The sequence below is a fragment of the Amphibalanus amphitrite genome, unplaced genomic scaffold (genome assembly GCF_019059575.1).
Source record: "Amphibalanus amphitrite isolate SeventyFive unplaced genomic scaffold, NRLGWU_Aamphi_draft 000860F_arrow, whole genome shotgun sequence".
NCBI classification, from domain to species: Eukaryota; Metazoa; Arthropoda; class Thecostraca; order Balanomorpha; family Balanidae; genus Amphibalanus; species Amphibalanus amphitrite.
Window position 1 is genome coordinate 97,044 of NW_024882354.1, and position 27,126 is coordinate 124,169.

General features: G+C 51.7%; 1 protein-coding gene across 1 annotated transcript in view; it reads right to left on the minus strand.

Annotated features, from left to right (window-relative positions):
- LOC122367262 (thrombospondin type-1 domain-containing protein 4-like) overlaps window positions 1-27,126 on the minus strand; it is a 102,619-nt gene that overhangs the window by 50,281 nt on the left and 25,212 nt on the right. The window contains exons 2-5 of the mRNA XM_043340210.1: window positions 13,160-13,232; window positions 4,354-4,514; window positions 3,166-3,250; window positions 1,460-1,559 (exon numbers count right to left, since the gene is read on the minus strand). Coding sequence (XP_043196145.1) covers window positions 1,460-1,559; window positions 3,166-3,250; window positions 4,354-4,514; window positions 13,160-13,232 — 419 coding nt within the window. The remainder of the gene's footprint in view (window positions 1-1,459; window positions 1,560-3,165; window positions 3,251-4,353; window positions 4,515-13,159; window positions 13,233-27,126) is intronic.

The following is a 27,126-nucleotide window of genomic DNA, read 5'->3' on the forward strand; positions in this document are numbered from 1 at the left end:
TCGCCGATAAAACTGACGTATCACATCATCCACTAGCGAAGGAAAAACGCCACCCTGTCTGTCCCCAGCAAATCGGTGATCTCACCCCATGTAAAGTTGCAGCCAAACCTGTCCGAGGCTCAGCTGGTGACATCTTTATTTTTCTGATCCGAGAAAACACATGCCAAGTCACAACAGAGTCTCGGCGACCTCTCACGATATCACCAAACCCCTATGCTTAGTAGCATGGTGCCAGCGGTGTTCCTTTTGTGGCACCCCAGCACGGCAGAGTTGGGAGGCTCAGCAGACGGGTCAGCACTCGGCGGCCCTCTCCATGTATCAGTCGCGGTCAAGTTGAGGGCAATTGTGTGTCGTTGCTGTACCCGTGACAGGACAACATTAATAACAGAGTTGTCGGCGGCGGGAGAGGGAGGGAGGGAGGGAGACTTGGGATGGCAAGCGCCGTCTGCCATTCGCCTGCAGAACACAACAAACAGCGCCTAATGCATATACACTGAGGACGGATAGGCACGAGAAGCAATTAGTGATAGATATGGTACCTGGGAGTGGGACTCAAATTCACCCTACTGTTACAGTTTTAAAGATAACAGTCAAAATATTTTTTACAAGTACCTGGCGGAAAACAAAAACAATAACAAAATTTCGAGGTAAATACGCGTAATTTATTTGACAGATTAGTGATTACGGTAGTTGACGAAAAAGGTTTTTTAAACACAACTCAACTCTATCGTAAAAAAATAGACAGCGTAAAACCATGGGTATATGTAGGTTGATTCCCTTCAATTTTGCGCATTTCTAGCACCCAGAGAAGAAGAAAAAAACGTTCAATTGCTGGAAGTGAGTTCGGCTTCAATTCCCAGAGCAGAGATCAGCAGGACCCATTACGTGGAACCGGCTCATGAGACGTAACACTTCTCCCAGTATTCGCCCTTGTAACCTTCCCTAAACAGGTTTCCAGGCCAGCAGTGAAGTAGTGCCGATCAAAAACCACAATCTGAAATACACGGCCGTATACCCGTGTTTCCATGTACTTATCCGAACCTCATCGCGGTATGTTTTTTGGCGAGACACCACAGACAACAGGGGTTTAATTTACGACCCATTGTTTGTGCAAAAAGTCTGCCTAAAGCATGTATCCGGTGCTGATTCTGCTGTGCGAAGGTGAGCGGAAGGTAGGGCGCCGTGGGTGGCAGGGGCCTGCAATCTAGTTATCATCTATACAGCGACCTAGTGTTGTTTGCAGTTTCTAAAAGCTACTGGCTATGGTACTGTTGTATACATAGTAGTTACTACCCAAGTAATTCGAGAATAGCGTTCACATACGCAACACCTAACGACAAACGTAGATTTAGGCAATAAAAATAAATATTGCCGCGAAAACGCTCGATTAGATCTGTACCTACAAATAAATATGCAATGGTATAAATATCACACATTTCATCGATTGTTTTCTACTCACTGCTGTAGTGCGGCCGCCACTGGTACAGCTTGCCCATGTACGGTTTGGAGTCGAACGCCGTGCATTGTTCTGCCCTGAGGTCGGTCGGCTCGGGACACGCCTGTCAACGCCAGACACATCTGTCACACACACACACACGTGACGAACTGTCATCACACAGTATACTGCCCAGTGGGTCAGACTGGGACGCACTATGGTGTTGTGCGCGCCGGGAAGATGACTGCGATTGAGGTGTCTAACATGTCGTTATAATTTACACATTAATGGTTTAACGTAAACTGCATAAGTGCGTTTGCGATTATCTAAAGATTGTGTCATGTTTATAGCTCCGAATACCAGGTATTTAGCTGTTTTAGATACACAAAACAGGTAAGCAGCGGGATAGTCGGCCAATTTTGATCGTAATGGCGAATTTGACCTTCTCGACATTTTTGTCAAATATTTACAACCTAGTGTTTGCTGAAACATTGAAATGTCAGCCAGTTCATTGCTCATTAGCAGAGATAATGGTACCGTTTGGTACCGTTTTGACAATAACGCATTCATTTCATGTCCAGGCAGTTTATCTTATCTAAGCCATTAGCTCAAGCAAGAAACGTTTCCTGGCGATGGTTATTTGCATAACGTCATTTGGCAATTTGAAGCGGCCAGCGCTGTTTGTCCTGTCTGTCGGCCAGTGTTCTTTATCGGAACTGCAGCGCTCTGTTGTTATCTGTCAATGAATTGGCTGTCAGCACGCGCTCTCTGTCCACTGCCTATGAGCCTCTGTGGTGAATACATCCATCACATTTCGATAAAACAACACGGTGTAGCGCCCCACGATGACACTGGACATGGACGTGTGATTGACGCGGCCCGGCCACCTCAATCTGGCGCGCCGCCTGGGACGTTAGGCTTCTATAGTGTGGACAGACCGCTCAATATGACACTGATGATGACAATTGTGAATGACACCGCCCAGCCGTCAATCTATGATGCTAATGTGGCCGACGAGGTGCGCCGTGAAAGACAGGTGTGCTAAAAATAAACTGATTTTAGGGTGATTGCCGTCTTCAATAGTTTTACTTTTAGCTTCAGTGGCGCCAACGGAAGATACGATGGTATTCGATGGTATGCGATGAACCCGATGGGCGATGGTATTCTCTCACCACAGGAGCAGAGAGTGGGTACCCCATGCGTGACCCACTTTACCCCACCCTCCCCTCCCCTCCCCAGCCCGCCGTCAGGGCGGCCCGGCCCAGGGTGGGGTGGCGTCTTTGGCACCTCGTGGCCAGTTTGTTGTAACATGCCGGCGTGTTTTAGAGGTGCTGAAATGCCGCGCCGGCGCGCCGCCCGCCGGGGACCGTCTCTGGCCGCCACATTAACCTCCCCAGGTCAGGGGGCCGTCCGCCGTCGCCCGGGGCTAAAAGCCGGCCCGGGAGGCAGTCTCCGGTCCGTCATCACCCCCTGATCACGGGGAGGGATGGGAGGGTGGTCGGCGGACCCACACACGGCGCCAGGCCGTCACTCGCCGGCCGGACGGCCCTCACGCACTGAGGGAGGGGAGCTAGCCACGGATAAAACGCACCGACCCCCGGCTCCTGACGCCACTCGGCCGAGTGAGTTATCACCTGAGTGGGCCCGATAGAAAATATCAACACGGAAGACCGCGGCGCGCGTGCGGGTGAGAGTGATCAGACGCGTGTGCGCCAGGGCGACTGACTGACCTGCTCGTTGCACATGTGGAAGCGCTTGTAGACGCCGACACACTGTGTGTTAGAGAGCCGCGTTTTGAGCCGCTTCCGGGTGTGGCTGCGGGCAGGGGAGGGGGGGGGGAGGGAGGTAGGGGGTCACGGGGCGCACTCAACAGACAGACCGCTGCTGCATGACCGCACACATTACCACCGGCTATGGACAATGCCGCACCGTAAACATAACGTGAAGCAGATGATCGTGGAGATGTTAATTTTCCCCCACATCCGATACTGTATGTCTGTGTGGTCGGGATGTGGCGTCGTGCAGCGACACCGTATTCAGAAGGTGATAAACCACTGTGCACAGGTCGTCATGGGGGTCCGACGCTCGGCTCATGTGACGCCTCTGTTGGCAGAGCTATGCTGGCCCCATATAGACAGGATGGTGGCGGAGAATGACTGCAGTACTGTGCATTACTTGTTGAATAATGTTCATGCACCGAAGTGCCTCTCTGAGCGGTTTGTACAACGCAGCGACGTGTCGAGCAGACAGACTCGAGCCACTGAGAATATGCAGCTCGAACTGCCGAGGGTCCGCACCGAACATGCTCGCAAGTTCTTTTATTACCGCGCCTGTGACGTTTGGAACTCGCTGCCAGCAGACATTCGGTCGTCACGCACGTCGGCCACTTGTCGCAGGCGTTGTCGACTATTACTCAATGGTGACTAGTCACTGTGCGCGTAGCTTTCGGTCATTTGTACCGATATGCATTTTACTTTTTAAGTCCCATGCTTTTCATGGTTTTTACTTTTAGCTTAAGTGTTTATTTTAGCTTTATATATGTGCCTACCTATTTACTGTATGACACTTGGACTGAAAAGCCGTGAGTGCATGGAGCTTCCAAACGAAATAAATGATGATGATGATGATCCAAATGGCCCCGGCGCTCAGAATATGCTCCGACCGCCAGCGGACACAATCGTGCCAGTGTTTTGAAACATGACTTGTGTAAACAGGAACATGCGACGAACATATAAGCAATGTCACGCTCCGTAAAACCCACCTGCTCCAAAACAATGATAGTAATGCAAGCCTCAATGGCAGCTCGTGTGTTCTAATTTGAGAGCCAATGTATTGAACTGTTAGGGCATGTATCTTGGACAAATCTTCAAGCTGCTGGTTGTGACGAGTATTGGCGCACCTACCCAGCCGATACTCACTGTTTGAGGCTGCCCGGGTGCGGCGTGCAGTGGCGCGTCTGTGTGGACACTCCACCCCCACAGGGCAGGGAGCAGGCTGACCAGGCGCCCCAGGAGGACCACTCGCCGACATCGGCCCCGTACCGGTGGCGGGCCAGGCGCTCCTGAATCATCTGGTGCACCTGAGACGGCACACGGGGTAGTATAGTTAGTTAGGTCAGTGACGAGGCGAGATGGGGCACATCCCACGGATGGGGGCATGTCACAGACCACAGAACACAGTTAACAAATTAACAACAACATTGATAGTTTGAGCTGTTAATGCTTGGACACACACATCACAAACTTTGGGTAGCGAAACGGTTCAGCCATTTATTATTTGGACATGTCCCATTGGCGACAACATGGAAATAAAAATGCGGACACTGTGGTTGGGGGCAGTCATCAGTAAGCGATTTATCAGCTAATAGCTCAGAGAGAATGCACAGGAACGCGGGTCGCAACTGAGACACATCAGCACCCACTGCCCTGACACAGAAGAACGCCTCCTCAGAGGGCCAGTACAAATCGCTGAGCCAGCGAATCAGACCGACAGGCCGCCTTTATGCAACATGATCCTCTCCCCAGCTGTGCGGGGCGCATCCTCCAAACTGCTTAGACCGAGCATTCCCTGTCGAATGCGCCACCAGTCACTCTGAGCTGCTGAGTCGAGTGCGGCATTCCCAGCAGTTCACCGTGAGGCCAAACAGCGCGCCGGCAGCCGTTCAAAGGGTGGCCGGTGTCACGAGCGCATTACCGACTGGTTTACTCCCGCCTCTTACAGCGCCAGAGTCAACAGACCGCCGCTCACGAGTTCACAGGCGCCTCTTTACAGTCCTCGTACTTCACATGAGTGTGCTCATCGTTCTGGCCCCTTCTACATTCTTCTAAGTTCTTGCTTAACTTCCTCCTCCCGACTCGAATCTCTACCTTCGCCTTACTTTCTCCAGCTTACATTAGAAACACATTGATCACTTTGCATCTCTGGCTTTCAACGCCCCTGAGACGTCAAAAGCAAGCAACACTCTCACATTCTCTCCGAAGATCGATTGGTTCAAAGCGACACACCGCCCTGCCCACAAATTTCCGCAGTTCTGTAAATAGCGTCACGCGCCGTGACTGTCGACGTGCGCCGTGATTCGTCTCCACGTCACGGCGGCTCGGCGGTCGGGCGTGCCGTGACGCTGCTGCCGGCTCCGGGCGGGGGCGGGGGGGGGGGGGGGGGCGGATTGTGGGTGACTGGTTCATGGTCGCCCGCCGCCGCCCGGCTGAATGGGTGTCCTGTGCGGCGCGGACGGACAATGCCGCGCTGTGGGGCGGCCGCCGAGCCGCTGTAGGCGCCGCGCGCAGCCGATTCACTGCAGATAATTGAAATAGCGACGCTCAATGCATGCAGGGCTCAGACGCGCGCGTCACAGTCCCGGGTCATGATATATTTGTTATGATAAGTTAGGCGGGACGCCTGTCGACCTGCTTTCTTGCAGCATGTTCTTTATTGTGGGCGGCAGTCGGGAGCCGGTTCCGCTGCAGTTACACGTGGGAGGCGCCCGTGTGTGCTGTTGCAATGCTCGCAAATAGTCCCAGTGTAAACAGTGAATTCCATGGCCAAACGATTTAGCTGCAGAGAGAGCTGTTTTAGAGCCAGGGCGCGGCTGGCAGGTGCTATGCAGTATGCACTCAGCAGCAGCTATGCACCCACAAAGCGTGCAACTCTTTCCTCTTGACGGAGAAATGCAAAAGGTCGGCGAACAAACAAACAAAATGGTATCTTTGTATGTCGGTGTATTACCCATTAGTTCACTCTTGACTCTTAATGGTTCAAAATTATCTTGGATAGGGGAAGGTGGGGTAAGACGGACCACCAGCCCTCCCGGCTGAACCGCTGCTGGTATCTACTGCTTTATGCACTCATTATGTTTGTTTTCCTTCGTAACAATGGCCACCTTGAGCTCATGCTGCTAGGATGCATAGCTTTTGAGTTATTGAGAAAAATGTAGTTTTTCGTCAAACCGATCTAACATAAGAGGTCTACGGGTGATTCAACTACGGCGCCTTTCTTGCATGATTAGTTTCTATTTTGCACTTAACTGTGAAGATCAAAGTTATAAACTTAGTTATAGTCACACTTTAGGAAAGGCAAGGTTTCGCAATGTTGGGCTATTTGACATATACGTCATGATAATGACAGAATTTAGATTTGGGGCAAGACGGACCACTGTGGTCCATCTTACCCTGTGGTGGTCCATTGTACCCTGCATATGGAAAGTTCTTTTCCAAAACATTGACACAAGTTTCAGTAAGCTAATTTTTCATGAAGGAGTCTTTGTTGCATGTGAGCCATGCATGCAAGTGCTCAGTTAGCATGCATTCATGCCAAACGACAATCAATCAACACACATGTTCCCAGCTTTTAGCTGCACTTCCATCACACATGAGTAAAGAATAAAGGCTCATTTTGTTATTTTACCATTCTGGTTACTTTTTCTCACAAGAGTACAGAGCAGAAGTGTAACTCACATGAACGGATAGATTAGCAGGCACTGCTGGGTGGTCCGTCTTACCCCACATTTTTTCTTGTCTGAGTTTTTGACATGTCCCTCTTTAAGAACATCCACCACCTAGATGTCTTTAATTTGAAATTTAGTCCTTACACATATCAACAGAGGAAGGATTGAGCATTCCCAAGACTATAAATAATATGAATTAAGAGAGCAGTGTAGCAAGATATGCGGCCTCAAACCTCAGCTGGTCCGTCTTACCCCACCTTCCCCTATGTGTTTCATGTTTGATTTCCAAATGGATGTGGTCGCAAGAGAGGCACACACATTACACACGCTTTGATACATGTGACAACCTCTGTTACATGGCTGTCACCTGTAACGCTATTAATCTCATCAACAAAGCCAACAAATCATAACATATTTGGTTCCAGCTTTTAATCACGAAGCGCTGCAAGTACCCTAACTAAGCTGGCGTCTCGTGTCCAGCCGAGCACCTATTTGTCCCTTCCCAAAACGGTCACCGCGCCGGCTATGAATCACGTCAATGGACACGCTGTGACCGCAGTGTCATTGGGGAAGGAGGAGGCGCCTTCCGGTGATATTAATCAGCCAGGGCGGGCGGCGCGGTGACCAGTCGTGGGAGGGAGGTTTGGAGACGGCAGGTATGATCGTGGAATGGATAGGAGGGATATCAATGCAGAGGGATAGGTGTCTGGTGGGGGAGGAGAAAGGGAGAAAGAGGCGGGACGGAAGGGAGAAGAGAAGGAAGAAGAAAGAAGCAGTCTCAACTACTCTCCCCACAAGCCGACAAATGGTGGCTGGTTTGCCCCGCGTTCCTCACACGGGTCCAAGACCGATACCCTCACTGGAACCGTACCGTGTTCGTTCCATGGCGGGCTGACGGTGCCACCACACATACACTTTTCATCGCGATATGCTCTTGTGGGCCGGCCCAAAAACGACCGGCCCGTGCCGAGCCGATGGCACCCGTGTCAAACGGCAGATTAGCCGCGGATGCTGACAGCCGGCATACGTGGGCAGTCATTAATTTGTCGCATTTTTAACCGTCACAGACGGGTGCCCTTTGCAGGCCGTGGCTAATGAAGACGCCACGATATGGCCGAGTGCTGGCTTTAACGAATAGACTGAGTGATAGCGTTATGGCGATGGAGTACATACAGCAGCCAGTCTTTATAGAAACAGTTGATTTAATACATTACATTTGAATAACCATACAGCATGGCACCTAGTTTGATTGGGTTCGATAATAATCGAAATGCACTTCCTTCAATTTAAATAGAGTTGCTATTTATGATAAATTAGTTATGTGCGTTTTAATTAGAAGTTAGTGTAAAATAGCGGGAAGACCGGGTCATTTTTGAACAAAACGGAGCAGAAGCATTCCTAATGACAGATTGGCATCTCTGTTATCTATTTGATCTAAAGCATACATCAGCATTTACGCCCGCCTGCCCATATGTCGTCGAATCAGATATGAGGTCAGTAATTTCACATATATACCCGTACAGCAGGCGCCAGTTTCAAGTCTAAGCATAGAACTATCGCTGCAATTACACATTTAAGACGCATTTATCGATGTTTTCCAGTTTTATCCATGTCGTATCTGCATAACTGCGATTTGAGCTATCAGAAACACGGATTGATCCCGAGAGTCAGGGCGGAATGAGCGCCAGTGTTTGGCAGGCTCATTCCAGCGTGTTACTACCGTGCTTACTTTTCCAGCAGCGCTCATGGCGCATGCATCACCAATTTATGAATCAACCGATACTCGAAGCAGTAAGCATGGATTCTAAACTGAATATTCATGGTCTAACCGGCAACGCTTCGTGATCCCGCCGTGAAGCTCAGGAAGTAATGACTCAAGAAATATCAGCCAATCCTACACAAAGCCTCTGATACGGTCTATGCTCGGTTTCTGACGGGTGTAGGTGAGGGAGTGAGCCTCAGTCACCCTGCCCCACCGATCCAGGGGAGCTGGCAGCCCCGCAGTAAACCTAGCCGGATAGGTAACGGAGTAAGGCGGCCCGTAAAAACGGGTTGGCTGGTCAGTCACTGCACCGGGCGAGCCGCCGCCGCCGTCTCTGTCGGCTGCACGTGCCGACAACTGACCGGTCAGGAAGGCACGGGCGCCCGGACCGACTGCCCAGCAACGACGAGCTTACACACCACAGAGGATGGAGAGATGAAGCAGCAGATAATGTGCACCTGCGCAGTATGTGCAATGTAATCTACGCATCAAATAAAAAAAAAACGTTCTTTATTGAAATTTCAGCTCTACCTTATCCTATTCACTAGGTCAACCAGTAGGGGAAGTTGGGGCAATGCCGGAGTTGGGGCAAAGCCGAAATTCGAGATATTTCGAAAACCGTAAGACATGGATGCCACCTGTCAGTGATGCTCTGAAGCTTAAAGGAAATAGTTCACTTTCACGAAATTATTTTTTTGCAACGATTTATGATTTTTATGTTCAAAATAATCAGCAAAGAAAATAAAACCTTTTATAACAAAAGATTTTTTTCTATATTTTGATATAGGAAGAACTTTTCAGTTTCTGTAAGGCACACGCGATCCAGTATGAAAAGAGCATGGGTCCCGAAAATTCTTCAGAAACAGAGAAATTATCGCAGCCACCGGCATTTGGGCGATCTGCTCGATCTGATAATGTTCCCCTGAATGTCCTAATTGATCAGTACGAGAATTTCTCTAGAGTTCTCGTAGATAATTTCTCTAGTTTCTGAAGAATTTTCGGGACCCATGCTCTTTTCATACTGGATGGAAATATATGCAAGGCACACATCCTCAACGCAAGACACCTTTTTCGGGACGAGAAATAGAATATCTTTGCCTAGGGTGATCGTTGGGCTGTAAAAGCTCCTGATTTATGCTCGTCTCAGCCTAAGCTACGGAACTGCTATTCCAGTTCAAAACCCATGTTAAAAGTGAACTATTTCCTTTAAGTGACTACAATTATCGCATGTTTGTTACGAGTCGTCATTCGGAATACTTCGGCTGGGAGGGCGCCAAGAGCGTTTTCAAGGTACGCGTTCCTTGTACTACATGCGCCTTTGAAGCTGCATTTCTTACTCATTATGCTACCGTTTGTCTGGCCAATTCGGTCAAGTAATCTTCAGCATGTCTTTGCATAAGTGTGCTGCCTATTTGAAATTTATACGGCACGCTGAAAAGTTATGGGCCTGCAAATGAAAGTATGGCTGGCTGGGGTAATGCCGAAAACGTGCAATTACGCACGTTAAAGCACGCTACGTGGACTTTACTGCTGTAGAATAGCAACACGAATTTTTAGTCACACAAACTACACTTTCAACCGACACAACGGCCTGTTACCTATAAGGAATTATTTACCTGGCATTTTCTTATTATATCACACAATTATAACTTCCAGTGTGCACCAAGCGTCCTCAAGCTCTTAAAACGCGTGTCAGCTTTGATAAATTCTGGATAAAGTTTGAGATAAAGTGGCAAAACATCAATGTCGGCATTCCCCGTAGATCATTTCTCCCATTTTCGGCTTTCCCCGCAGTCCGGGGCAACGCCGAAAAAGTCACTTCTTTGATATTTTTAGTTTGTGCGCTTAACGGTATGCGAATTCATCAAATGCGCCTGGTATGTTTGAAAGGCAAAAGACTGGCCTCTCGAATGACGCCAACAAGAATAGCTTATGTTGTCTACCTTGCGTGCTACGGGCGTCAGAAAAAAAGTATTCGGCGTTCCCCCAACTTCCCCTAATTTAATAACTTTTCGTAGTTGACGGCATATTGGATTGGAACTGATCAGTCACCTATCATCCAGCCATCCCCGTCACTAAATCAGCTCCACGTGGTGCATTTATCACCGGCTGAGCTGAGTTCATATCGTGGTGTGAGCCAACAGTCGCTCCTAATTGTATCTTGTTTGCGTTCGGTTGGGACGGACGCCGCCATCAACAATCAATCGGCACCTTTAATTGGTATGCCGCCCACTGGATACCTCACTGTTTACGATCGCACTATTTGACTGGAGAAAAATGCAGCTCGATGTTCAACGGGCCACGGACTGCGCTGTTGAATGACGTTGAAGCATTGTTTTAAATAAAAAGGCGTATATCAAAATTATCGATATCCCTGCGCGCGTCTTTTTATTCCTGGCTGGCCATCCATACCCAGAAATCGGTCGTTCAAATTGAAAGCCTAACGACCAGGCGCCTCTCTATCACATCGTTCATCAGGTGAGACCCCCTCGGGCGTATTGCAATACGCGCTGCAACAGCACTCATGGATCAGCGGGCGGAATGTCTACGGTCCGCTGACGCCAGCGTGCCACAATGTTTGCACAGAGCCGAAATAATGCCATAAAATAACACCCAATACTCGCATATCACTGCCCGTTCATAAATGGGGTGGCTGGGCCATCAATACATCATCGTCGCCACTACCGCATGTTTTATGCAAGCGAGCGGCTCTGACGAATGTTGCAGCATTGGACTCAAATAATCAAAGGGTCCGCGCAGCTCGGACGCGTGACCCGGCACAAACTGCAAACGCGAGAATGGCTCGCCAATGAAGCATTGGCGAGGCGATGCGCCACGTCTTGAGCTAGCAATGCAGCTCACATTCCTTCCGAAAAAAAAAAACAACAGCTCGAGTTGATGTTCAGGAGTATCCTGCAGCCCACACTATCGAGCGATTGGCGGCTGTAGCGCGCGTCATGCTCAGTTACTTCCGAGGGCCGGGTGCCGAGGTCGACCTTGATGAGGCGCCTGTGGTGGCCGGCGGCGACCGGTCAGGAAGGAAGCGAGCTGATCAGCTGAGCGCAGCCGTCCTGAATACGGGAGCGGGCCGGCCGCGCTCCACTGCGCGGGTAGGTGTGATGCCCCGGCACTGAACTACGTCAGCCAGCTGCCCGCCATTCAGAAGTCTCCACATAGCGCAGGCTGCCTAAATAATTCAGCGCGACGGACAAGGACTCGGCTGTATCTGTCCCATGCTCCCAATTGCCAATTGCGACTTTCGCTTCTAAATCATCTCATGAAACAGAATTGTCAGGGAAGCCGGTAGAAGCTCAGGTACATCTAAAAAAAACTCACCCAGTCTAAACAATAAATCATTTAATCACGATTACTGTCGAGTTTCACGACAAAAAGACATTCAGCAGCAGCTCAAAACAGACTTCCACCAGAATGGCTGTTTTAGCAACTGCGTTGTTCTACATCATCAATATGAAGCCACTTGGCCACTGAACGGGCGGCAATATTCAAACTGCGTTAGCCCCTCCATCCATTACCAATAGTGTTCTCGCGCCTCACGCCGGCGTGTCTGTCGGCTCCTTTAGAGGACACCGCCACTGTTTGGCGGACCTTTTTTATCGGGGGACGGTGAGTGGCTCGTTAGAGGGATGGAAAACTCCTTCAACTGGACGCCTGTCAACAGGCTATAGCGCGCTGGGAACAAGCGACGCGCAGATGCAGCGTCACCAAACACCGGACTAATGAATGTCGCAACACGGCTCGGCAGACGTCCGCTGCCGACCGATCGACACGGGAAAACTGGCGGCAATGCCGCTCACGGGACCGAGCCGGCCATTTTTCAGGATAGAGCTGTCATTGACCGCCAGATTCTGTCAGATGCAGACGACGTTATTAAGCTGCTTGACGGGAACCCGAGACAGACATTCAGGCATTACGAAAAAAAGAACAATTTCACGCAGCGCTGGCTTAAAAAGTTGACACATTTTCCTTTTCGTTTGGCACTTGTCTGATAAATCATGCAGACAGCGAATGGTCGCATTTATTTCACATGTCGAATCGAATGAAGCCCAGCTCACGTTGCGTTGCAGACTATTAAGCCGTACTTGGTTGGGAACAATTTTTTATGCCAGTGAAGATAAGTCGAATGCAATAACCGAATTATTCCAGGCTATAACTCCCTGCCCTGTAGCAGACAGACTCGTTCTATTTCAGACGGATCCCCGACCCATCGCCCAGCACGGAGAACCCCCGCGCCCGACGGCGCCGGCCCGCCCATGACGCCGATCCCTCAGCGCCACCGATGACGGCAGCGTCATCAGGCTGTCGATGACGCAGCCGTCATCACGCTGACTCAGTCGGTGACGCTGCAAAACAAATACGTACTGCCGTCAAATAAACACGTGCGCGGCCGGAGGACAATGCGCCGAGCTGAGGTCACCGACACCGGCTGACCTGGCGACCCGGTGGGCGGTCCGCAGCCACTGCCGGGCAGCTCCTACAGCCTTTACAGGCCAGCTCTCACCTTCTCTGGGTATTTCCGCCTGCCGTGCACGCAGATGAGGAACACCAGCAGCGACCCGAGCACCGGCAGCGCCCTGCGAATGGAGAACAGACGTCAGAGAACAGCTGAGAACACACGTCAGTGAACAGCTGAGAACAGACGTCAGCAATTGGAGGATAATAGACGTCAGCGAACGGAAACAGACGTCAGTACAGATGGGATGGCGTCAGTGATCAACGGAGAACAGACGAACGCGATCAGAGAAGAACAAATGTCTGCGTCCGGGGAAGAACATCTGGGACACAACGAAGTGGGCCGGCAAACCAAAAACGCGTCAGTTTAGCCTACTCTTGGAACTAACCGCACTTCAGCAAATCTACCCAGAACCGGGAAGAGATACACCGCTAACCAGGAAGTAACAAAGTTGTTTCATCACCTGCACCGATCCACCCAATCTCATCCCCGAAATCATTCATTAAGCCCGCTTCATATCGCTCCGATGACTGAGGGAATGGCAGATGCAATTCATAATCCCTGATCGGTTCCAGCTCCGCACGTGCGGGTCTCACATCGTAAGTAGCACGTGAGCCGTCTCTGTCGACAGCCAACATCGAGAGGATGCCAGCCGTCGGCGGCGACGGAAGATCGTCGGGCTATTTTCAACCAAAGTCGGCACAACCCTGTATATTGTGCCAGGCCGGGACGGTGAAAGACTATACGCCGCCGGCCTCGGAGAATATTATTTGAGCCGGCACCGGCGAGTTTTATTTACAGACCCAGCCGACGAAAATTAAGGCAAAACACGTACGTGACCCTCACGCGCGGCGGTCGGCGACGTATTTCGGACACGGGGGCTGTTCGACCGGCAGTGACGTCAAGCGGAGGTCAGTGGAGCGGCTCAGGGGCGGCTCTTGGGCGGCAGGGGAGGCAGGGGAGGCAGGGGCGACCCTCGCGGTGACCGGCGCTCGTCTGTCGGCGCACAGCCCGCCGCCGTGATGAGCGGACCAGGTGTGAGTGACACCAGCCAGCGGCCGCCCGAGCTGTTTGCTTTTACAGCGTTTCCGCGAAGGGTTTCATGTCGGAGGAGCTTGAAATTCCTGGCGCTCATGGATGTTAGAAGAGCGGTAAATTTTCGGTGAGAGTTCCTGGAATCTGTCATTCAGTCACTCAACATGTTCTGGGGCGTTATATGACAGCGAAATTGCTTTCGCCAGCACCTTTAGCCCACATCAGAGGTCTCTTTCATATTCTTTCAATTAGAGCACACATGGAGAAAAATAAACTTTCCATGAATGGATTCATTCAAGACTCGCTGAAGTATGATTTATGGATTGCCCATTCGGACTCTTGATGCAATAAAACGTCAAATCGTTTGAGCATTGAGAAGCTCTCGCTGAGATATGCGCAGCGTGAAGCTTTTAGCTGACAATCAATAACCCTGGAAATTAATAAATGTGTCTGGGATCCAAGGATACTACGAGGGTGTCATGAGCCATAACTTCTTTAGATTCTGTGCGGCGGCGTTACTTCAAAGACCCCCGACTCGGGTTACCTTTTCTGGAATTGCCGCCGCTACCGCTCGGGTGCCGGGCGACCATTGGCACCTCGTCAGCGGATGGCTCTCTGATGGTACCGGGAGCCGGGCGCACCCTCGGCCACCACCAGGGTCGGCCGCGGCCGCACCTCTCAGCGGGCCCGCCGCCCACCCCGCCACCACCGTCCCTGGTTAGAGCCCCGGCCCAGTCACAACCCGCCGCCGCCCACTGCGGTCAACAATGCAGCCGGGCCACCGCCTTCCCAGCCCGGAGTACACAGTGAGGCGGGCCCCAGCACCCCGTCTAGACAGGTCCTCAGAGAGTCACGGAGAGGCCCGACCCTGCACCGAGACAGCGGCGTCAGCCCCGCCGTCAGTCACCGCAGAATGGGGCGTTCATCACTCTGTTGGACCGCCGGCCGACCGCGCAAATAAACCCGCGGAGCGCGCGCCACTACAAGACGCGCAGGGCTCACTGGGTGTGACACATTGACATTGTGACACGTGACGCGTGCCGATGTGACGTGACATCACGCGGTGATGGGTGACTGAGTGACGCGGTGACCGGGTGACGGAGCTGTCAGCGGTGACAGCTCGGCTGCAGGGCTGTCAGTCTACAGGTGACAGGTGACAATGACTAAGGCGGGCGGAAAGGATAGCACGAGGTGGAGCATGAGGAATGGGATAGGATGGGAGGCAAGACGATACTAGTCTTCTAGCCGAGCTGGAACAGATAAGACCGGACGGGATGGGGAGACAGGACGACACGGAACAAAACGTCATGCGATGAGACGAAGCGGTTACTGGAGTCTGGACTGGATGACACATCACAGACCTACTGAGGGACCGGCTGAGACCGGTTGACTGTCGGGCCATGTATGGACCGTCTCCGCCGCCCGCCGCTGTCGGCTCGGACTGCCCTGATTGCCGCCTAGTGTGGGAGGGCGTCTCTCTCCGTCAGGGGATACTGCTCTCCCGCTGACCGGCCGTCCGCCCACACAGCCCACATTCCGCAGTGGACGGGCGCCCTGCACCAGCACAGGTCGCCGGGCCGCGGAGCAGACCGGGCCGGGCCGCCGTCCGAGGTCGGCACATAGCAGCGTCCTACCCGCGGCAGGGCGGCCAACCGTCTCAGGCATGGATCATGTGAGAGGTCTCTGACAGACCTCATCCGACAGACTGGGGCTCCAGACTAGACTATAGTCGGAGCAGTCAGCAGAGGACTCTGGAAACGCCACTGAGCTGCGCCCGGCTGGTCAATCACATTCCGTGGGTCCTAGTACGAACGGGTCGTGTACGGCGTGCGCGTGTACCTAATGATGTGGTGATTACTGCAAGAACGGGAGGTCAGGTTACTAAGAACCTAGCTAATTACCAATGAGAGATTAGGTTACTTAGTCACTTAGCTACGTGGCTACCGAAGAGTTACCACTCGGCTACTGCCCGCTGGCATGCAACTGTATGATGTATTAAAGGTTAAAGGTTAAAGGTAACTGTATGATGTATTAAAGGCTACCCCCTTATGCAACAACACGTCGGAATGTTTCGGCGAAAGGAAATGCTCACGGCTGTCAAAACTTCGAGTCCTTGATAATGGCATTACAGTGCATCCACGGATCAATATTGCATTGGTTGAACAGTACTGCCGGCTATGAGACTACGAGAAGGTTATCTGGCTACGAAAAAAAAATCTATCTGAACCCAAATAACGCCCAATGTGGACCACTATATGCTCTGCTCCGAGTGATTGCCTAGGTAACCTGCGACCCCACTCCCCCTACCCATGGCTGTTGGGAGTTTTATAGTGTCCCGCACTCAATGAACCCTCCTCTTAAAGCGACGGTATTTACGGCCACTCTGGGCTGCAGAGAGCGATACGAAAACATCCGCTCTCTTTACCCACTGATGGTCGGTGACGTACCGACGACGTGACGTGGCGTGCGAGGGACGTGACGTGATGAGGGGTCACGTCACGTATAGCGAAGGCCGTCGATTGACCATTACCAAAGCAGCGCAGTTATTGCTCTACTGCTCCAGTAGCCAGCATAGGTCAGAAGTCCGGCAACAAGTTGAGAACAGCAGCGGCATAGCGTTGCTGTTCTCAAGAGAAGGCTGTACAGTCGCGTGATTGGGATCACGAAATGACCGAGAGCGAATAAAATTACATACCTTTCCGCCCGTGAGGCAATGCGACCACTGCCAATCATGACATTCGTATTTCATACCGCGCTGTCAGTGAGGTTGTCGCCACACGTAATGACGCCTTTGGGCCGGACCCTCCCTCCCGGCCCGGTCGACCCGTCCGTCCATGACCCGCAGGTGCGACACCCTATATTTTATCCGGAACGCCGTGCGCACCGATCACGTGCCTTTTATTGTCTGCGGACACGGCACGGCTGTGTCATAGAGGTCACGACACTGGCACACCGACACACTGCACCACCGTCTGCTCAGCGCTGCACGGAGCTGTATGATCAGCCGTCCTTGATCCGTGGCATGTGGCTGCCTTTTTGATCCCGCGATCCGTCCGCGACACTGCATCACAATGGCCCGCGGTCGGCGGCGGCGACGTTAGGTGCATGTGGCGGCCACATCTGCAGCCCGGCACGGCGCACCGTGGGGACTAATGCCATCCTAGCACGCATTAAGTGGCAAGTTACAGTATTTCGATTTCCACCTTTTTGTTATTCATTCCACGTAGAATTGTCCAGCGCATCCGAATCACACCTTAAATCGTCTGTAAAATGATTGTTTATGCCTCAAAAAACCTCTCAAAGTGTAGCTTCGTCCTGACCAGCGTCATGCTACCTGCATACAGCGAAAAGGCACACTACAATAAAACGCCCTCTCACTCGTTTCCCTGAACAGCAGGTTATAGTTGCGACATGTTTTCATTATCTTTGACTTATAAGGAAGATGATGGTATGCACGAAAATTTCCAAAATTCATCCAAATGTATAATTTTAGACCGAAATGCTAAAAATGTTAAAATGCTTCTTGATTCAGAGAGTTGACAAGCAAACTATTGCCTTACAAAGTTTGATACGCGGTGTTACGCGTGGAAATGTATATCAAAATGTTCTCCAATAATTTCTGCATCGGGGGCAGCTCTCATTTTTTGCCGAAATTTGCCTAAACCAGTCACTATGAGACGTCAAAGCAGACGGTACCGCGTGGTTTCTTACGCCCCGCCGGGCCGCGCCGCGGCGGGTTACCCGACCGCAGCACACCGCCTGGGGTTTCCGGTCAGTATAGGAGTTGGGAGGAGGGAGGAAGGGGGTGATACTATGTTGACATTATTTTTCTATCGCCAAATGTTCTTTTTGAACAAAACAACAACACCCTTGCAACGCTGCATCCATTTTATTGGCTATCGCCGCCAATGTTCACCTTATTGAACTTCAGTACAGAGCTTTGATATAGGTAAATCGAAAAAATGCTGTAACTTTGTAAAGTGAGGTTGGAGGTTTTGGGGTGCTTATCACGAATTTCAAGCTAGTTTTGATCAAGGATGATGTTTTCATGCTAGGCCGGGTCAGGTCAGGCCCGACCAGTAGGTGTCTTGCCGGCTATCCATAGAAGGTAGGCGTCGATTACCTTTGACGGCTTCGTTGCATGTTCCGTTAGGCACCAAAACTACTTAAATCTTCAAATGGGTGTTAAGTTCGAAATAAGCTCCAAGCACTTATCTAGAAAAATCGTATAACTTGAAAAAGTCAACTAAGGTCATCTAAGGTAAATGACCTTGATTTGACCTTAACGTGACCTTAAAATGCAAAGAACAAACAGCATTTCATACCTTGGAGAGTTAACAACCACAACAAGACTGAAAACGCGCCGATAATGTGCGCTGATAAGCGCCAAATCGATACCAGCCTGACATGGTCTGGTGAAACAGGTCACAGGTCAAATTTTTATTAAGTTCCAGGTCATGAAATTTTAAGTGTGTGAGTAGCATTGATCGAATCGAAGGTATAGAAAGTTTCGTCGTGATCCGCCACGTTTTGCTTGAGTTAGTATGCGAAAAGTCGAGGACAGAAGTCTGTGCGACCCCAGGGGCTCCGCCACGGTTTTGGGATTGGGGGGGTCCGACCCAAAACACAAAACCTCGCTGGCGGATCCAGATTCCAGGGTGGGTATTTTGGGCGAATTCATCCTCCCCCTCTCCCCTGCAGCTCCCGAAGATGATGACAAATTTTCGCTTATCTAGAGCTCAAAGAAAACTTAGTAATTTTATCGGGAGAATTCTGCTTTAAACCGAAATACCAAGGTTTAATTTGCACAAGGAATCGAAGACCGAGAAGCGGAGCCCATTGACACCGACATGGCGGCCTCTCAAATCAACGTTCTTGAGAAATGGAGGCCGCTGTTGCGCGCTGCAAGGGCGGTGTTAGCCATCGGACAGCGCATTAGGCTCTCAGTGACTGGCATGGGCTTGGGAATTCAGGGACCTTCATAGGCGCTCAGATATCTATGTAGGCTCTTAGGCCAGTGCCGGGTCCTCCAAGGCCGTAGTGAAAGGAAAGCGCAGGGCTTTAGGAGTCGTTGAAGGGACTTGAAAGCCATGCCCTTATACATATAGCAGTATGGAGTCCTTAGAGACTGACATTCAGTCTCTGTGATCAGAGAGTGACCTAGCTTGACCTGAAAATGGATATCAAAATGCTGCAATTGAATCACAGGTCAGATTATGCAGGGGATCCTGTAAGAGTTGTGACTTGTAGATGTATCTCTACCGACCTGCATTCAGAGTCCTGTGCAGATGATTGCAGATTACCTCAGAACGGTGTGAGGCTGCTTAGACTAGTACGATGCTCGAAAGACCGGCTTAACCCCCTTCCCCCAACACTATCGGTTGACCTTACATGGAAAAAGGATTCTCAGATCGATTTGAAGCTCATTTAGGGCGGGTATTGTGTCTAGGAGGTGCCCTGCAAGCTGGACCTCTCTCACGAAATTACAGCCGAATTATGGCATGCTTAGCTAATCCTATAGCAATCTTAAAGGAAATAGTTCACTTTTAACATGGGGTTTTGAACTGGAATAGCAGTTTCGTAGCTTGAGCTGAGACTAGCACAAATCAGGAGCTTTTACAGCTCAATGATCACCCTAGACGAAGATATTCCATTTCTCGTTCCGAAAAGAGTGCCTTGCAGAGGAATGTGTGCCTTGCACAGGAATGCAGCCACGTCATCGTCAGCCAATCAGCATGCTGCTTACAGCCAATGCAGTATGCGTAGGTTTGAACTACGCGATATGATTGGTCAACGCGTAATAAGCTTCCGCGTCAAACATTATTTTACATAGAATATAGTTCGTCCTATATTAAAATATAGAAAAAAAAATTGTTTTTACAAAAAGGTTTAATTTTATTTCATGATCATTTTAAGCATAAAAAATAATAAATCAATAGCAGAATACTAATTTCAGGAAAGTGAACTGTTTCCTTTAAACGCATTCATTTTAATAACAAAATGGTAGAATAATGGCACTCCCGTACATAATATAGGTCGGCGAGAGTTGAGCACTTCGTGTGTCACAACATTTTAGGGGATTCCTAGATTTCTAGATCTTAAATTCCTTAGCTTTGCGACTGTCAACACATTCTAACTTATTCAACACATTCTGTGAATGATTTAGTCATTCTTATGCGAAAACAAGCTTATAATTATTCGGAATATTGGGGGGTACTGTACCCCCCAGGTAAATTATTGAGGGGGTCCGGACCCCCGCGTACCCCCCTGTGGCGGAGCCCCTGTGCGACCCCCTCCCCCTTTAAGTGCAAGGAGTAACAAAGTGCAAAGGTTAAGCCCGAAATGCCTTTTGGTGATTGGGCTAGACATGAACAAATATCTACTTCTAAAACGATTGTAGTTTCGTTCTACTTTTTTAACGCTTCCACGCCCACGATGCATTGCTAGCCGAAAACGCTTCAGTGCTAAGTCCGTGGGGAGGGGGCAGGGGAGGGATGGGGTCAAGCAGGAGAGCCAACCATGTTGTCAGGGATCATACACCCTAAGCTTAACCATTTGAAGGTGAAATAAAATTAGTTAAGGTAGCGGAGGATGCGATATAAATAAATTCGTGCTAGGATCGATAAAAACCCCACAGTGCGGCGGGCGGGCCCGGAGGTGAGCGTTTGTTTTTCTAGCGGCAATTAGTACCCCGCGCCACCGGGCTGGCTTCTCATGATCCCGCTTCCGTCACCTCCGCGAGCCGCAAATCACCGTCCGATTCCCTCCCGGCGCGCGGATGAAACAGACCGCGGTGATCGGAGCCGATCGCAGCCCACCCTGCGCGGTGACAAATCCTCCTGTCTCCCCGCCGGTCCCTCCCCTCCCCCGCGTGTCATCCGCGCCCATTGTGGCGTCACCGGCGTCACCCGCGGCGGCGGCGGCTGCACGCGCGATACGCCAGCGATGACGCGCCGATTGGACGCGCCTCCGACTCTGCGCCGCTCGGCGGGGCGTCCGTAGAGGCGGGGGTCGGACCGGGACCTCAGAGTCGGGACTGTCGGCCCCCCGCGCGGCCGCCGGGGACCGCAGCGGACCGACTGTCGGGCGTCCCACCGGCGACGGTAAATCACGGCTAATGTGACGGACCGCTCGGCGGCAGTGTGTGAGCTGAGCTGTGAGTTGGTGAGTCGGTGTGAGAGGACACGCAGGGTGCACACCTGAGGTGGCGCGCGTGCCGTCCATCCCCGCAGGTGCACACAGGGACCGCCGCGGGAGGGACAGCTCAGAGGGAGGGCTGGTGAGGGAACAGTGGACAGCGGTGCAGAGGGGCCGCCGCGGGAGGGAGACACAGTGGACAGCGGTGCAGACTGGAGACGGACCCAGTCACTGCGGCGGCGCACACAGAGGGTGGATAGAGGGGAGCAGACAACTGGTCACGGACCACCGACCGGTGCGCAGACCACCGGCAGAGCCCGCCGAACTGAGATGCGCTGAACTGAGCTGAGCTGAATGGCAGTCCACCGAACAGTGAGCCACCAACATCAGACGCGCATCCACATCGAACGTGTGTTCAGCCATACGGACGATTTCTGGGCATAGTCCAGAGATTTATGAAGAGATTACTTCCATTGTGTTCCCTCGATCGTCATGCATGAAAACGGCCAGCGGAGAGATGATCATGAGCTCCCATCGCCGCCTGGGTCCGCCTATTAGCTGCAGCTGAATGATAGCCATCCATGTCCACCCATTCGTTTAATGGTCACCATAAGATCGTTTCACTTACGCCCCTCGACGGCCGACCGTCTGGCCGTGAGCCCGGGTCTGTTCGCCGTGCCCTCACCGCGGCCGCCGGCACGACCTGACAGCGTGTAATCACTTCAGCCGCGATCGATGCCATCTTTTTCCATTGCCAGAATGAGACCACTACATCGCATAACCACAGGCCGCTCTCAGCCCCCAGACAATGAAGCACACACGGCACCCGAGATTACATTGCAATTGAGCACCGCTGGTACAGACTCCCCGCGATCAGCCTTATTGATGGGAGCTATCAAGGCCGGCAAAATGGGGTGCTAATTGTAACTGAGCCAAACCTCCGTCTGGAGCCATGCTGTTGACCCGCGGTGACCCGTAGAGGGCTGAGTGGGGCGGCAGAGGTCACTCCAGGTCAGAGGAGGTCGCTTAGGATCGGTGTGATTGGTGGGGCGCCGGGCTAACAGTGAAGGGCCGGGGAAGACTAAGTCACGGACAGGAGCCGCCCACCGGCCAGCCAGCACAGGGCGAGTTGGTCCAATGAACCACATAGCACAGCTACAGCTAGAAGGCAGGTAGACGGCCACTCAGTCCAGAAATCGGGTATCTACACCTGTAGATGAACCAGTCCTTTTGTTCTAACTATGCATAGTTGAGCCCTGTAGAAGTAATTGTTTTAAAACATCATCGAAGTTAGTTACCTGTCGCCAATTTTTCCAATCCCCAAACATGGTTTCATTTCATCACACGGGAGCGATATGGCTCATATTCACGGCTCATCAGTATGCCGTCAGTTTTGTACGCGCTCTATTACGCAAATCAATAGCCCCTGGTGCGACTGGAAGGGATCTGTACGACGGTCGATACCAAAGAAGTCGGGACGGCCAGCGCCTGGGGCAGAATAGCAGATACGCATATCGAAACCGGGAGTCATTCACTGACCCGATTTTGTGCTCGTTTTTATTCGACCGATGTGTGCTTTACGCACGTCTTTTCTTTTGTCCTGATAACCTCTTCTGTAATAGGTACCATCTCGTTCACTCTTTCCCTCCTTTCCTCTCTCTCTCTCTCTCTCTCTCTCTCTCTCTCTCTCTCTCTCTCTCTCTCTCTCTCTCTCTCTCTCTCTCTCTCTCTCTCTCTCTCTCTCTCTCTCTCTCCCCCCTCTCTGATGATTCCATTTGACATCACGTTTGATGAATTTTACGGAGGCAATCGATGACATCTAAGAATCTCCTGCAAAATATCACCAATAAACAACACTAGCGCGTAATGAAACGCTTTCAGGCGCAGCCCGTTCCTTAATCACGTCCAATTTATCCCCGCTCAGCGATCACTCTCCGTTCCCAACAGTCCATTTGCAGTTTGTCGGGGTGCCACTGCGTTACCGCTGCCGGCCCGCCACGCTCGTCGTCACGTCACACGTGTTCACGCCAGCATCGCTCTGCGCTCCGTGAGCAGTTGCGCACCGAGTTAACCAATCGCCTACACCGCCCACTAATGGATCTAATTTGTGGCCGTCACGCGTTCACCGCTGACAGACCGGCCGGGAAATGGCAGCGAGCAGAGGATGTATAGGAGGGGAGGGGCGCGGCTCCTCCCGCCGGCCCGCCCCCCGCGCCCCTCTGTGTGCCCGCGTGTGTACCCGCCTGTCCCTCACACTCCTGTATAGAACACGCAGAGCACGGTCACGGACGGCGCTTCCTGCTCCGACGCGACTCGCCACGCTCACAATGGACACAGTGCGATGTTCATTTGGCGCACACATAGAGCCCGATTCGCCTCCGTAGAGGGGGTTTGTGTGGACGGAACGGGTGCCTGGCGAGGCGACCTTATGCTGCAGACGGAAGGGGTGGATGCTGCTGAAGTGTGCGGTAGCTGACACAGCATTTGGGATTGAAAAGTGAATTATTTACAACGTAACGATGAGAAGCTTTGCAGAAGCGCGTACAGGCGTTGCCATCGTGCAGAATATATCAGGCAGCTACCTGCCTTGAATGTGCACATGTAGAACGCAAAAATACTCATATCAATATGAAGAGAAGCAAGCAAACACCAAGGCATAACAATGACAATGATGGTTGCAACGTAAATGAGAAAGAACGGAATAACAACTGGTTCGCAGAAACAAATGATCCACAGAGTGTCTTTGGACGTCGCTGTCCGTCTGCCGCCGTCACATGCTCAGAACGGTGGACGCGCCGACACACGGCCGGTGTCGACGGGCGCCGATCTCCGTCCGATAGGTCCGGCAGCGGCGTATGAGTCAGCGGCAGCGGGGAGCGGCCCGTCGGCCCTGGACCACCCCCTCCCTCCCCGACCCCTGACAGACCGGCTGGTCATGGCTGCGGCGGCCGGTCCGTTCAGAAGTCGGCTCCTGGACGAGCCAGACGGGCAGTCATGCCACGCGCTCCTGACTCGAGTCTTCACTCAGCTCGGACACTCAGCAGCCGCCATGGAGCGGGGGGGGGGGGGGAGCTCTCCGGGCCGAGAGGCCTCTCAGTCGCGTGCCGTTGTGACAGCTTCACTGACCGGCCTCAGTCGGCTCTATAGCGAGCAGCCACGGTCGGTCATGCGTGTTATTTCAACTCGGTATGGATGCTTTGTGACTTTGGTCGCGTGCTGCGATAGGAGCCACTGTCGTCTGAACGATTGACAGTCGTGAATCTTGTGAGAGACGTGTGCTGCTTTAGGCTCACGAAATGTGCCAATTAGCTGACTAACCCTATCCCTTGGTCAACCTCGACCCAAGCTCGACCAATACCCGACTGCCAACAAAGCCATCCTCCCGTTACAGCAGTCACAAAACAGCACAGTCTGGCATCCAGCGACTGAAATTCCGAGCCAGTCGGCAGCCCTGCTTCTCGGACAGGTAGGTCTGCTTCGGCATCCACCTGCTGACAGCTGAGGTCCAGCCGACAGCGGCTGTGACAGCGACTGTGACAGCGACAGCGGACGGCGGAGGGCGAGTTAGATGTCGCAACACCGATAGCTTGACGATGGCAGCCAATGAGGCTGTGGGCTGTAGCAGTGACAGTGCCGGCGGCGCGGTATGGCTGTAGCGGCAGTGACGGACGAAGGTGGCCCTCCCGAGTCCCGAGTAACCCTGTTACCCAGTCGGCGGGGCGCCGCGCCATGTATGGCGCTGCTGCGCCGCTGCGGGCCGCGCCGAATGCCGATGGGATGTGAGCGGCGGCGGCGGCGGCGCAGCGGCGGCACGTGGCGCTCGGTCCACACTAGTGATGTCAGTTTTAGAAATTTTGGAAACCAATACCAAACCGATACCGACCAAAACCACTGAGAGTATACCAAAACCGAACCGATTTTCAGAAATAGGGTGAAATACCGACTAGGTACCGAATTCAGGGATCCATCAAACAAATGCTTCAAACTTTCTCAAAACAAATGATAAGCATTAAAAGGTTATACTTTAAAATAAGGCAACAAAAACAAGAAAGTTATTTGCACTGCAAAAAATATAACTGTATTGTGTAACTATTAACAAATATTCAGGTCAGTTACTTAACTGGGATGTGGATTCAAGTCATCTGCATGAGGTGAAAGGACAAGAACTTGAACCCTGAATCTCATCCATGCCTGAACCCAAGTCATTCAATTCGAGTCCAGTCAAGACAGGGTTGCGTGTGTTATCATAATCAAAAAATGGTAACCAAATGACAATGATGGGCTGGGCTATACCATTAATGTAAACAAAATCCATGATACCTACAGTTCAACTGGTGACGATAGTGACGCAGACAATTTTCATCATAAATAAATGTTTAACACAACAAATCTTGATAAATAATTACTTACGAGGCACACTGATAGATAGCAGACACCACCCCAGCCAGCAATTCGTCCGGGATGCGGTTGGGGACGGTCGGGATAGGCTCCGGATGTCCCGACTTGTCCCAATCGATACCGGACCTCGATGGCCGGCGGTAGGGGCGACTCGGGATTTCCGGACCGCATGCTTAATCGGTTGGGACGCGGTACGGATAGCCCAATCGAATCCCATGTTTAGACAGGCTTGTGATTTACGTTGTTATCCCAACCGATCTGAGAAGGCGCTTCGGGCACCATATCCGGTGGCCCAGAAAGCCTGGAAAAGCAATCAGATGGGCCGCGTGCAGGCAGACGCGTCCTCTGAGCGCAGCGGCCAGTCTAGCTGCCGCGTTGGTCAAGTGTCGATCCCTCCTTTGAGCTGCTGCCTTAGGATATTGCTTTTGAACTGGCTCTAGCAAGCGGTCGGTTCAACTGTTGTCGTTGCAGGGAAATCAGTCCGTCTTTGAGAACAGGGTGAGTATAGTGCACACTTCATCCGTGATGTATGGAGCGGGAAAGCTATAGGTAGGTAATATAAATTTTTATTTTCGTTGTGGTTTTACGGCATGTGAATTACACTCGTGCTGTCGCATGTTTGATCAGTTATCATGGACAGAAGATGTTTGGTCTCATTGTCAAGTGTCGTTGGTTGCATTGTAGGTTTGAAACCTGAATTACCAGGCATACCACGTGAAATGTCAGATGTGGGTTATTTCTTACTGATTTTTAGTGTGTTCCAGACTTTGATTAATTACCTCTTGGTCATTTTCAGATGCTCTCTTCGCACAGTGGTGAACCGCCCGACCAGATGCCAGCCGTCTACATAGTTTCGCGGTGGCTCTCTGAAGCCCGTGACGGCACACGGACACACTGTCCGCAGAGGAGCCGACACGAACAAGGCGCAGGCCTGCTATAATGACTGTGAACACCGGAAGTGAGTCCGCTGTGCCAGCGCCTTGCAGCAGCGCTAAGATGCTGGCCGACGCCATGAATGTGCTGGCCAGGCTGTGAATTTGTTAAAATTTGACCTGTGTGCAACCAATAAATTTGTGAATATATTTCAGTGTCCAATGCAATTCATTTTGTCGTGCAGGCATTATAAAGGTTGGATTGGAGAGTAATGAAGAGGCGAGGGGTTGCGGTGGCGCAAGCAAAGTGGTCGCATCTGCATAACAGCAATCTGCGGTTATAAGACTGCGATTAATATGTCAGATACCTGCGGTATTCCCGAACCGGCCGTGCGGGCCGAGTTGGGACATCCCGATCGGGATCGGAGTTCATCGCTTGTTAAAATGCCATAAGGCGGTTCGGATGCGTGCAGGATTTCCGAACCGGTTGTGCGGGGAGATTTGGGGAATCCCGATCGGGATAGGAGTTAAGCGCTTGTTAAAACGTCATAAGGCGGTCCGGATACGTGCGGG